Below are 13,493 nucleotides of genomic sequence, written 5' to 3'. Positions count from 1 at the left end.
TGAACCGCTGGTGTTATGTCCCGCTTTCTATTTATCTGGTTAGGTTTCCTTGGGTTGGTGATGTAATTTCCTGCATTGGTGATTCATTTCCTGTTCTTTTTCTCAGGGGATGGTAGATTGGCTCCAAGTCAATGTGTTTGTTGATGGAGTTCTGGTTGGAATGCCATGCTTCTAGGAATTCTCGTGCGTGTCTCTGTTTGGCTTGTCCTAGGATGGATGTGTTGTCCCAATCAAAGTCGTGTCCTTCCTCATCTGTACGTAAGGATACGAGTGATAGTGGGTTTGGACAATGATTAACCATTTGAGTATTACTCTCACAGTTGACAACATTCCCCAAAGATTTGTAGAATGTGTTGTATCCTTTAATAAAGCCTCAACTTTCCAATTATCACGATATAACTTGGCTTGCTTTCTTGTATTTGTCATCAATTATATTTCAAATTGCACTTGCTAACATAAGAAAAGAATAGTTTCCTGACATTATGCACTAAAGGCACGCAGAGCCTGACACTCCTCTGATGATTTGAATCTGAAAACAGAATTTGGATGTATTTTATAGAGCAATGGATGGTAATTAATGAAATATAGATATCAATATGGTGAAGCTAGTGGAACTTGTGGTGCATTCATATGAACATTCCTAACTTATCCTTGATCCTATCCTATGTGTGCTGTAATTGCTTGACAAAATTGGGAATTAATAGTATGTATAGCTACATTTATAGGCTGTGTATGGTGGATGTAATTAGCTGCCTGTTGTAGAACAAAAGATGGATTATTACATCTCATTAATAGTCAAAGATACTAAAAGCATTAGATTATAAGATTATGATGAATAACATTGGTTAAGGTCAAGTTGAAAATATTAGATTATACTTGACAGAGAGGGGCTTGAATCATGGTGAAATTGAATGAATAAAGCTATAATTAGCTAGAACAGGAAAAGATGTTTGGCACACTCTAGGTTAGGATAAAATTTCATTTTTTCCTATTTCTTAGTTAGAATAAAGTGAGGAATATTTGATTATTAAAATGGTAAGGCAGCCTTGGAATGGAAATAAATGTCTGTAAATATGTTTCATGTAATGGAGTTAGGATGACAGGCACATCTGATTTTAATTTAGCATCAAAGTGAAAATAGTGACAGATTATTAAATTTTCATTAATAGACTGATCATAAAGTGGAAATTAGAAGTATTGCCCATGAACATACTTCATCAGAGTGTGACTTGGTGTAGAGATCATTTATTTCATCACCTGTATGTGGCTGTTGTGCTGTAACGTAATGGTACAATTGTAAATAGAACAGCGTGTCTTCAAGGGCTATTTAATCATGAAGAGTATCATATCACTATAAGGGCTGCACTTTGAATGATCTGGACAGATGGGATTTACTGTAGGTGAGCATAATTGACAGAGCTAAAGTTGAAGGAATGATTGACAGATTGGGTTCAAGGTGGAATTGGGAAGTAATTATGATTGACAGATTAAACTTCAGGGTAAATTTAGATTTATGAAATTCTTTTCACAGATTTGGGGTTCAGAGTAGAATTTGAAGTATAAAATCAAGCTGAAGGATCAGTGGGTTGATAAATCTTATTATCAGCTGCAGATCAGATTTTAGGATAAAAAGGATTATTGAAGCGTGTGAGGAAGAAATAATCTTATTTCGCCTAGATAAATGTTGAAAGTGTGAAACTGACTCAAACTCAACGAAGAATTGAAGTCATATCATAAGGAAGTTTGGGTGTCCTGTGCAACTGGAATATGGTTATCATTCTGATTGAGAGTTTGGGATTACCATAAAGCATCAATGAAAGTCATTGAAATCGCTTTTTGGGTGGACATTCAGGATATTTAAAGCCCCTTCTCATCACTTCAGTTAATGCTGTATTATTTCTGTGACCAGACTAGAGGCTGAGCCAAGGATAGTGTAATTACATTGTCAAATTGTTGATTACATCGACACTACCATACACGTAATGATTGGCAGATCGTGTAAGATATCCAGGAGATCAGAACTGCTGAACGGTTTGTAGTTTACTGTGGGTGAAAGGTTTTTACTTATTGAAATCGGTTTGGGGTGTATTTAGACGACAGGCAGAGCATGTTGACTGGGAATTGTAGTTTTTGCTGTTCTGTCACATGAGGCGGGTTCGCGGCCACTGAACTGGCATAACAGAGGTTAACCCATAGTCGGTGGCTTTTCTTCCTGGTTTAGTTGATTAGACTACATGTCTTTGATGGTTTCCTAATCACACAGTAACCGATCGGTGCAGCCTTGCCTGTGAGTGTAGCTAATCGAAGAGGGTTGGAGATGTCAGTGATCAGAGAGTCCTGTGATCCATCGCCGTCCAGGGACATATAGCACTGACAAAAGCAGCTCCGCTGAACTTCTTGCAGGGCGATCGTAAAGCGAGCAAGTCTGTTGGATTTCTAATGTAATACCAGGGATAGAAATCATTTGTTTGTTAACCATCAAGGGTTGCCAGCCGAAGTTCATCAAGTGACTCTTCCAAACTATCCAGTAAATTATTGATGTGCCTTCCAAATCCTGCGACTGGTAAAATCGTAAGTACGGACACAGTCTCACCCATCAATCTTAAAACAGACTAGTAAGATTACTCATCAAACCCATACTGATAACAACACCACACAACTTTCTTAGCTTTCGCATTGTAGGACGGTTACGATATATACGTTGTTTTCGGCAGCGTATACTGTTAGGTCACACTAAAACATGCTGGTCAGACATTTTATAAATGTGATTTCATACCTTTTTAAAAATATGGCTACAGATTCATTCATTTGATTATTCCTTATCATTTCATATTTTTGAAGTGTGAGTTGAATCTCTTATGACTAACTTCTTTCTTCGAGTTCCTCTAAATAATTAAGAATTCCAGACAAACTTTTTTTTTGTAAAATGTAATCCTAAATGCCTATTTGGCTTCACACAGAGAGGTTAATTTTGCTGGGTTTTCCCAATTCCATAATTAAGCTTAACCTCGGAATCAAACGCGTTTTGGAATTGATGGATTTCAAAATGCACTTCAATTCTTAGCTTTGGTGTGACAAAAGCGCACAATTTCGCTGAAAATATTCTTATGGATTAATAAATTTATCAAGTGTGTCATAAGTTGTCTTGGAACGTGTAGAAATACTGAATTTTACACCTGGTTCCTTTGGCTCCGTCCCAGCATATCTGATTTGTACAGCACTGAACTGTATTTAAGTAATTCATAGCCATCCATGAACGCGAACCGCGGGATTGTAATTCTCAGTTTATTTACATTTAGCATAGATTACAAAACAAATCAGTTACAGATTCTGTATTAGAATTTAGAATCGGTAGTTCTAAAATATTTAAAGTTATATCTACATAACACCTGCACATGTACTGTCATGAAATGGTATCAGATTTCATGGTACTTACCGGCACGTATTGTCTTTATGTCTGCAGTCTCAACTCTTCATATTTGATTAATATAAATAGCAAAATAGAACGAACTCTTTTTTAACTTTTTGGGAGCAATTAAGGTTTTTGTATTCGCGAAAATATACTCCCCAAGATGCATAACGATGTCTTACATGTCTACATGCCTAATTCACATATAATTGCAGTTTATATTTATTTGTTTTAAAATTCAAGTAACAATATTTGTATCCATAGTACACAGGCATATTATCTGGGCAAATGTACATGTTTAACATCAATGAAGGATGAACCAAATGTTTATCAACATTATGTTAAAGCAAGTTGCGTGTGGCGTTATGTGCAACATAAATAATTACAGCTAAAGCTTTTTCGCAAATAGTTGCCTTGTTTTCTGCAAATATTTTCGTGCGCAGCGTAAATGGGAAACTAGCTTTCGCAAGAAGAAAGTTGACATAAATGGTATTTGTCGGGATCAAATGTCGCCACAAATTGAGACAGTTTCAAAAGTTTATACCGCGGGTCAGTTTTCTGTTTCAGAGAATGCTTTTGGAATCATTTTACACAGAATAGATAGATGCATGTGCACAATGTGAGTGGAAAATGCTCATCTAATTCTCAGGTCAGGTAGAATTCATAGTTGTGTCATTGTGTATGCATCGTTCCTATTGTCGTTTACAAATACCCCGCGCCTTCTTGTTGATAGATTTCTGTTCGGCTTTCATTTTTCACTGTTCCAGATGCTGTCAAATGCAAGGATGAGGCTGCTATAGATTGCCTTTGACTTTGCCAGAAGGAGGAGCAGAAGGGAGGAGGAGGGGATCGATGTTCGCTTCTATCGCTTACCCGTGTCTGTGGGAGTGAGACTGAGCACAGTCCCTCCGGAAAAGCTGCCAGCCACCGACCGACCGAGAGCAGCAGCAGCTCCGCTTCGCCACTGCTCCAACAGGCGCTCGCTCGCTCGGGGAGAGGAGAGAGAGAGAGAGAGAGAGACTGAGACAGGGAGAGGGAGGCAGGACCGACAGCTTGCGATCGTCCAGCCAAGGGGGGGTGGTGCGTTTCTGTGCAAACCCAGCCACCAGCACATCTCCCCCCCCCACCCCCCTCCCGCAATCAACCAACGACAGACACATCCATACATTATTTTCTGTAATATTTAGGATATTGTCTTTAACACCTACACATCCTAACACACGCAGATAGAGAAACTCGCCTCCGCCGAGCATCCCCCCCCTTTCCCCTGTCCTCTCCTCCCTCACCCCCCCATCCCTTTCCCTCCCCCTCAGCGTCACCTCTTCACACACCTGAAGAAAAGTCAAGTTGAAACTCTCTCTCACAACATGCCGCGGAGGAAGCAGCAAGCACCCAAACGGGCTGCAGGTAAACGAGTTCTAATATCTTACCTCTGCTCTAACCCCGGCACTTATTATTCAGCAGTTGTGTTATTTATATATAATAATATATAAACAAGAAAATCTTCCTGTCCAAACGTCTGTGATACAGCTCCTGTGCTGGGGGTGGAAGGGAGTGATTTTGGTGAGACTTCTCTCCTTTGCCTGAAGTTTTTTTTGTTGTTGTTGGATGTGGATTTTTGTTTTGGATGTTAGCGGGGACTCTTAGCTCTGTGTGTGCGTGTGGAGTTCATGCTGATGGGGGCTGAGCCTGGTCCAGCACAATGTAACGCGTGTGTGTTTGTCCCCTGTCAGTCAAGGGGAATCCAGTCTCTGTGTGTGTGTGTGTCTTGCGAGAGAGGAAAAAAAGATGGATGGGTTTGCAATATTTGACTGTAATCTGATACAATGTTTGCAGCGCAGGGGATTCGTGCTCTCGCCGCGGTTATAATGGGCAAACCGAGAGGCTGCTCTCAGCCAGGGTAAAAAAAAACAAAAGCAACGAAATTGTGAAAGAGCGTGCACTTCGCAAGCTCTGGCCGAGGCGCAGATGAAAAACATGGAAGTGCTGCTGGAACTTTATCCGATTGTAGCTCAAGTCGCACAATGTTCAAAGAGAGAGAGCAAAAACATAGCTTTACAAAAGAGGAATCTAATCTGGGAAATAAATTGCCTGCTTAAACCATTCCTCCTGAGAGTTGTGATATTTTGTGGTGTGGGGCACAGAAATAAAACTTCATTTTTCATCCGCCGGATCCACCCACTTAACTGGTCTTAAAGTCGATTGCCATCTTTGATTTGACGCGTGATTGATCACCTGTCATGTGGCAGGCTTTGATCTATTCATTCTCGATAAATATCAATAAATCACTCACTATGGCAACGCATGTGCTCGTGACGTAACGCCTGCCCCTGTCATTTTCTTGCCCAGACATGCACAATTATTTTGTTTAGTATTTTTTAAATGTGTTTTTTTCCTTCATTTCCTCTCCTTTAAGGAGAGTGGGATGAATATATTATGAAGAAATCTTGGCTATTAGTTTACACGCTTTCAACTTGCATGGCTGTAATCTGGTAAATGTGTCACTGCTGTAGAAATAACCCTCCAGAAGACTTTCTTCATTGTTGAGGTAATTGTCTCTCCCTTGACAGGCACATTCATCAGTGGCTTAATGGTCAATCAAAAGTTGGCAGGCTGAGTGTTTTCATTCTTTCCTATACACTACATTAGGCATACTTAATCAAAATGTCTCTGTGTAATGGCTGTGAAGAGTTCATGACTGAGTGATCTGTTGTCTGCACAGATAGAAAATTAACAGCTCAGTGCTGGAAGATGTGAGCTTGCAGATAAACAAATCGTGCATTAATATTTCATCTTTGAGACCTCAATGTGCTATCAGCAGCATATTCTTGGCTGTTCTTCTTCCTGATGGTTTCACAGCTGTAACTCATTTCACTGATGACTTTACTGGGGTTACTAAGAGTGACGACAAATTGATTACCTGGCAGTACAGGAAGGGGCAAAGGGATGTGGGCTGACGGACATGATATAACAATAAGTTCAACAATGTATTGAAGGAAAGTAGGGATTTTTTTTGTTTGTGTGTGGGGAGGTGAACCATCAACTCACATTCATTAAAAAAAAACTGTAAATGCAGTTGCAATGTTTTAAAAGAAACTTAGCTATATAGAAAAATTCCAGTTCTCTGTGTTCCTGTCATTCCTGAAACTTGACACTAGCATCAACCAGGGATTCCAAAAAAATGTCTGGTAACAATATGTTTTATGATTTGAAAGTTTGATGAGGTTAAAAGTGCAGTAATACCACCTGGTGGGGTCCACCAGTTTATATCATGCCAAAAATGTCTGTTGTACAATGTCGACAAGTTAACTGTGATTGTGACGTCACACTTAAAGAATTCAAATAATACTAAAGTTCTTTGCAAACTAAATTGACTTATAGCTTCAAGAAGAACAAAACAGAACTAAATAATATTTTATCTACCTTCAAAAAGAGTTTCCAAATTGGATTTATTTTCATTTTCATTTTGCTTTATCAATATATTTTACTTCATTTTAGAAATAGAATCTCTCAATTTACTGTTTACACAGTATTTTGATACTTATGTTATTTATTTTGAAATGTCAGGATGATTAATATTAGAAATTGCATTAGGTAAAGATGGCATGAAATGTATTAAAGTATTGACCAGGATAAACTTTCTAAAAATTCAAACTCTATTCAATGAGCCAGTTTTGTAAAGACCTTTCATGGTATTGCAGAACATTTGTGGTTTAGTGTTCAGTAATTTGCAGTGGACAACGATGAACAAATTTTTTAACAGGTCTCGGTTTTATTTGTAGTCTGATCATCCATTATTTTAATAATATAACAATTGTCAGTGCTACTTTGAACTTTCTTTCTGAGCCCATCTAAGCTCAGCAAACTGTTTTTGCTTTTGATCACAACTGTGTGAAAATCATAGTCCTGAACTCTTACTTTACAAAGTAACCTGTAGCATTATTTGTTCAAGTTGCCCCTAAGATTTTTCCATCTTTCTGTCATCTTCCTGCTTTTAAAACTTAACTTTCATATCTTCAGACCAGAACATGCTGATGTACCTCACTGTTCCTTTTCACTCTTTTTTTCCACCTTGATGTCACATTTCATTTCCACCGTCGGGTTGTTCACCTTAGCTTCTTACTTGTATGTAAACCCATTATGTCGTTAGTAATCAGTGCGTAAGAGTAACCTTTCCTTGAAATCAGATTTCCATCATCCTTTTTGTGGAGTAATGTGGAAAACATTTAAAAAATCAGTTTGTGAACAGTATAGGTTGTAGCCTTGCAGGCAAGATTTAATAACGCTGTTTTATGCATTAATATTTTTAAATGATTAACATTCTAGCTGATTGTATCAGTTCTAAGTGGGTCAACACATGCACCACTTTTTGTTTCTTTAAATACAGGAATAATTGCCTGCCAAGATGTATCACTTTACGCAAGACTGTCCCAGTACTGAGTAGGTCTCGGTGACTGTGCGGATGGTATGTTCACTAACTGGCTCTGTAAAGATTAATTTCTGACTTTAAGACTTTTGGAGTGACTCTTTTTTTCTGAAGTCCAAAGTATCCTGATTGGAATCGAACCCTCAATCTGTACAGTTGTACAGCCTCTTGATCTTAGTCACACAAACCTAATGGTTTGGCAAGATTCTTTCTGTCATTATGATAGGGAGCCACAGAAGTGTCAATTTGTAGCTCCATGAATATAGTAAATTTCAGAAGATGTAATAGTGGAAGTGAGAGGAATACAAATGAGAAAGTTGGAAATGTGAGGCAATAAACATAAAAGGCAAGAAGTACACAATAGGTATGCCCTATCTGAAAAGGCAGGTTAATGTTTCAAGTGTAGATTCTTCATTCGAACTCTGAGGAAAGAACTCAGTCCAAAGCAAGTTTTCTCTTTTCAGAGCCTGACAAGCCTACAATGTATTTTGAGTATTTTCTCTTTGCTTCCAGGAGGGAAAGTGCTCATGGTGAAATCATAAATATGTGTACAACTGCTTTTAAAACTTGATACTTTCCAGTCCAGCGTTTTCAGGGTGGACCATGCTGCAACAATTTGTGATGACAAGTGGGTTATTCACTAAACAGGAATTAAATGTAATAATTACAGTTGTACTTTAGCTCTGCATGAAGTAATTGTAGATTAATGAACACCTGTGTCCAGAGGAGTAGACTTAAATTCTTGCTTTGAACCTTCCCACTAATTGTACGAGTAAAACAAAACAAAGACTAACTGTAAAACAAAAGAAAGGTTTGTTGATTTTAACATCTGTTTTCAATGTGTGTTTTGAAATGGAAATCACTTATTGGATACATTCTGTTCAGTGTGGAAATGTAAATTTATAAGTCCCTTGAATTTGCTTTTAAAATCATAGCTAATTGTGCACCAGTTTCTTGTTTCTATTAGTGTCTGGTTTGGTATTAGCTTGAGGGATGCTGTGACTCCACACCAAAATAGCCCATGCGAAACATTACGCAATTTTACTGAACATTAGTAACAAGACTAAAATGGCCAAGGTGGTTGATTTTGCCATGCTCAAACCAGTACTGCCATTGTATAAACCACACTTTGGAAATTTCCAAACTGGGATTCTGCGTATTAAATTTTTTATATATAATGTTCATTTTAGAAGTTGCAAGTTAAGATGGAAATTCTGAGAAAAAGTAATCCCAAAATATGTTATACACTTTATTCATCTGATCTCTGCTCTTTGCCCGTACGACCGTGCTAGTAAAAGTCCTTGCTAAGTCAGAAAATGTTCTGAATTACAAGCAGAAGTTGACCAATCTGTCCATCAAGCCTGCTGAGCCAATTAGTAAGATTATAACTGCTTTGCTTGCGGTTTTAATTCCATTTTCCAGCCTGTCCCCCATTACCATTAACTTATTGTTCAAAAATCTTTCAAATTCAAAATTGTCTACGTAGACTACTCCCTGTGGAAGAGAATTCCATGCACCAATGACTGAGAGAAGAAATTCCTCCACCTATTCCTGTTAAATGGGAGCTACCTTCTTTGAAAATTGTGTCTCCTTGTCTAGATTCCCCACAAGATGAAAAGTCATCTCAGCATCTACCCTATCAGGTCCTGTCAATCTCATATGTTTCAATTCAACCACATCTTATTCTTCCTAACTCCATTCAATATCACCCAAACCGCTCAGCCTTTCTCTCTAAGACTCCTTCATCCAAGGAATCAGTTTTGTGAAACTTGTCTGAACTGCCTCCAAGACAAATATCTCCTGACTTAAATAATGAGACAAAACTGTACTTGGTATTCCGGGTGTGGTCTCATCAATCCACAGGAGTGCAGTGAGAGTCCAACTGTGTGTTAGTGTAATGAGATTCTGATGTGAACGTATAAATTCATTCCAAAACGTGTGTCCAGGAAACAATGCCCTATGTAGGGGCAGACAGCTCTAATTTGTACTTGTTCACAAAGAATATTTATTGCTGAAATGAAAGTTGTTTTTAATTAATTCATGGGATGTGGGCAGGCTGGCTGGGCTAGCCTTGATTATCCACCCTGGGCTGCCTTTGAGATGAAGGTAGTGGGCTGCCTTCTTGAAGCTTGGCAATCCATTTGGTATCACTCCACCCATAATGCCATTGAGGATGTGATATTGAGACTTTTCATCTTGCACTGTTCGGGGCAGAATGTTGTTCCTGTTGAGATTTGATAAATTCTAACCTGATGAAAAGTTTTATAGCATGTTTCTTTTTTTTTTCAAAAATGATCAAATACTGTGATACCAAAATACTAATTATAGGGGGACATAAATTTAAACTTACCTAGATGAGTAAATTGCCGCTTTTGGATATCTGAAATCATTCAAGAGGCAGCTGGGTAGTGCGACAGGCTGCAAAATGGACATGGTGGTTTCTGTGGAGGATGAGCAGGATAGATTGGGTGTTTTGTGCTAATATTGTTTATCTTTGAGCATTGAGGGTACAGGCAATGTTAATGGGAGGAGTTGGAGATGTAGTGGTAGGTAATTGAAGGTGGGCAACAAATGTTGGCCTTGCCACCAACACCCACATCGCATGAAAGAATAAAGAAAAGAAAAATTCTTGAACCAATATTGACAGACTCATAAAAATTCGGCGCCAAGCACTGATGTTTAATCCATTCATCATCTGTGATATCAACACATCAGAATGAATTCATTTCATCTCATTTCCCTCCTCTTACTCTGTACCTTCTTAGTTTTTCTTTCACAGTTCATCTAATTCCTACTTAATAGTCATGATTCACTCACTTACTTTAGTTGCTTGTGGTAATCCATTTAATATTCCAGTAACTTTCTGTAAATAAAAGGCTTCTAACTTCTCCCTTCTCCCTTCTTCTAGCCTCTAGTAGTAAGTCAACATTTGTATCACAATGATTTGAACATTTGATGGCTGGGGGAAAGGAGTACTGAGCTCATGGTTCTGTGAACTAATTTAGTTCTCTACATCACTTGGGATGTGTTCTTTATCACAATATGGAATGAATGTTGGAAGCAGAAATGTGCAAAGTGGGTTGAGTAAGGCTGGTATTGTATTAGTCTTCCCCACCTGTATTCTAAAGAAGTGTAAGCTTGGAGAGTAGAACAGTGTCATAATGTAGTTCACGATCTTGTGGAATTTACCTGGAATTGTGGTATATGTCCTCCCATTCTAGTGTGAAAAGTCAGATAAAAGGCTTATCTTCAATGTATAAGTCAGCTTATTATGACTTGTGTAGTGATACCTTTGAGGAGATGTTAGTTGAGTTAAAGTTCTTGCCTTGAATTTCCTCACCTGCTTGCATGATGGAGAGATGTAGTAGTTAATGTCCAAGGACACATGCTGCAGAATACAATTTTCTTTTTCAAAATTATTTGCTGATACGTACCTCAGTGGCACAGAAATAAACCAATGGATTCTCATGTATGTCTGGATCTTCTATAAACAATGCAAATGCACTTGAGTCATTTTTCATGATTTACTATTGGAAACAGATGCTGCTTGCTGATTAAAAGTCTATAGGTAATGACCACAATGCTGTGCCTTCGTAAGGGAGTATATTTCAATCAAAAGCATAGGTTTCTCACTTCCAGTGCCATATTTCTGTAAAAGCTATACATTAGTGTAAGTTGCCAGATGCTGTCAGAAATCTCTCATACTGCAAGATATGTTTCTGAAAACAAAATAAAAAATAACCATGTGACTTGGCTCTTCCCATCTTCCATTTTTGAATATTGGCTGTGATGCTTTTGCTTTCTGTTGCCTTATTATAATTCTCCTGTTATTAGGTGCAGAGGCAGTAACAGATTCTGAATCATTATGTCCTTATTTGCAATGATAAAGTATTGTTTGATTAGTCTCTTCCTCATATTGGCTCAAGGTCCACTTTGAGTCTAACTTCTATAAAACAGCTTGATCCAAAAGCACCAAAAATAGTGATTTCCTTAAATGCACATTTTTATGTCAAAGGGGCACTGACATTAAAATGTGGGAAGTATGTGGGCTAGACAGAGACATTGGTTATTGCAACAGATAGCATGGTGAATCACTGGTGGATCATCATGCTGTTATCTGCAGCAGTGCAAATTCTTCTTTGGTTCTTTAATTTTGCTTTTATGAAAAAGCTCTTGATTGACCGTGCTGTGTGTTTATACTTCTCTGAATTAAGCTATTGCAGCAGTAATTGACCATTATATTTGTCAGAGAAATAAAATTGGTTTGTACTTTAACAAAATCCTCTGATTTTCACCCTGCCAATTTGTTATTTTTAGAATGTGTTAAAGTCAATTTAAGCCTTTTGTACAAAGCCTTGTATAATTTATTCTAAGGAGCATACAAGCTTTAAGTCAAAATGGTGGCTGCTTTTAACTGTACTGCTGGGCTTAGATGAGCCTAATACTCGTAAAGTCATATATCATTTTTGCTGAGAACTGTGGATAAAACCTAGCACTATTTTTGGAAAGAAAAGAGCAGCACAGCTGAAGGGAAGAAAAATATAAAAAGGCAAAGTAGATATAACAGAATCATAGAACCCCTACATTACAGAAAGGGCCATTTGGCCCATCAAGTCTGCACCAACCCTCCAAAGAGCATTTCATGCTGTCCCCAGACCCCACATTTCCCATGACTAATTCACCTATTTTGTCTATACTGCACATCTCTGCATGCTACGAGGCAATTTACCATGGCAAATCCACCTAACCTGCACTTTAGATTGTGCAATCTAACCTCCCTTTAGATTGTGGGAGGAAATTGGAGCACTGGGAGGAAACCCACACAGACACAGGAAGAATGTGCGACATCCACACAGACTGTCACCCATGACTGGTTGAACCTTAGTCCCTGGTGCTGTGAGGCAGCAGTGATAACTATTGTATCACTGATAACATAATAAAAACTGTGTCCTTTGCATAGGAAGGAGGAAGAAAATTTAATCAATTGCCACGCATTTGGATGCAATCTGCAGCTGTAATACCATAGTTAGAATTTAGGTGATTCGAATTTATTTGACTATCGAGTGCTTAATGGTTCTCCAGGTATCTATTTGAATTGAATAAGGCCAGTAAATCAAAATTTTCAGCTGGCAAACTATATATTACTGATTGTATTTTAAAGTGAATTTGGTTTTGAGATTCACTTTAAAGGTTACAGGTATGTGCTCCAGATTAATCTTGTTGTAAAAGTGTCATGTTTGATTTTGTTCCAGTTTTCTTCCCTGCCCCAATAGGCTTTTCTTGAATTACACCAAAATATTTACTGACTCCAACTATTGTATCTACACTCAACTGATATTATTTAACTTAATATAGGGGTGATTGAACTTTTGAAGGAAAGATTAGAATTGCACCCTTCTTGCTGTTAAGGTTTAAGTCAAAATGGTGGCTACTTTTAACTCTACTGCTTAGCTTAGTTGAGCCTGTTGCTCATAAAATCATATATCAACTTTACTGAGAGCGGTGGATAAAACCTAGCACTATTTTTAGAAAGAAAAGAGCAACATAGCTGAAGGGAAGAAAAAAATGCAAAGTAGATATAGCAGAATCATAGAATCTGTACAGTGCAGATAGAAGCCATGTCACCCATCAAGTCCCTGTAACCCCACATTTCCCTTT

At 38.1% G+C, this 13,493-nt stretch overlaps 1 protein-coding gene across 3 annotated transcripts in view; it reads left to right on the top strand.

Moving 5' to 3' along the window:
• Window positions 1-2,466: 2,466 nt before the first annotated feature.
• The window catches only part of LOC125461455 (teashirt homolog 2), a 477,217-nt gene continuing 466,190 nt past the window's right edge, over window positions 2,467-13,493 (top strand). For all 3 annotated transcript variants that reach the window (XR_009446938.1, XM_048550256.1, XM_059652828.1), the window contains exons 1-2: window positions 2,467-2,571; window positions 4,177-4,816. Coding sequence is in view for 2 of the 3 variants with exons in the window: in XM_048550256.1 (XP_048406213.1) it covers window positions 4,777-4,816 (40 nt within the window). In the remaining variant the exon portion in view is untranslated. The remainder of the gene's footprint in view (window positions 2,572-4,176; window positions 4,817-13,493) is intronic.

The sequence above is a fragment of the Stegostoma tigrinum genome, chromosome 19 (assembly GCF_030684315.1).
Source record: "Stegostoma tigrinum isolate sSteTig4 chromosome 19, sSteTig4.hap1, whole genome shotgun sequence".
NCBI classification, from domain to species: domain Eukaryota; kingdom Metazoa; phylum Chordata; class Chondrichthyes; order Orectolobiformes; family Stegostomatidae; genus Stegostoma; species Stegostoma tigrinum.
This window is presented reverse-complemented; position numbering and strand designations above follow the sequence as displayed.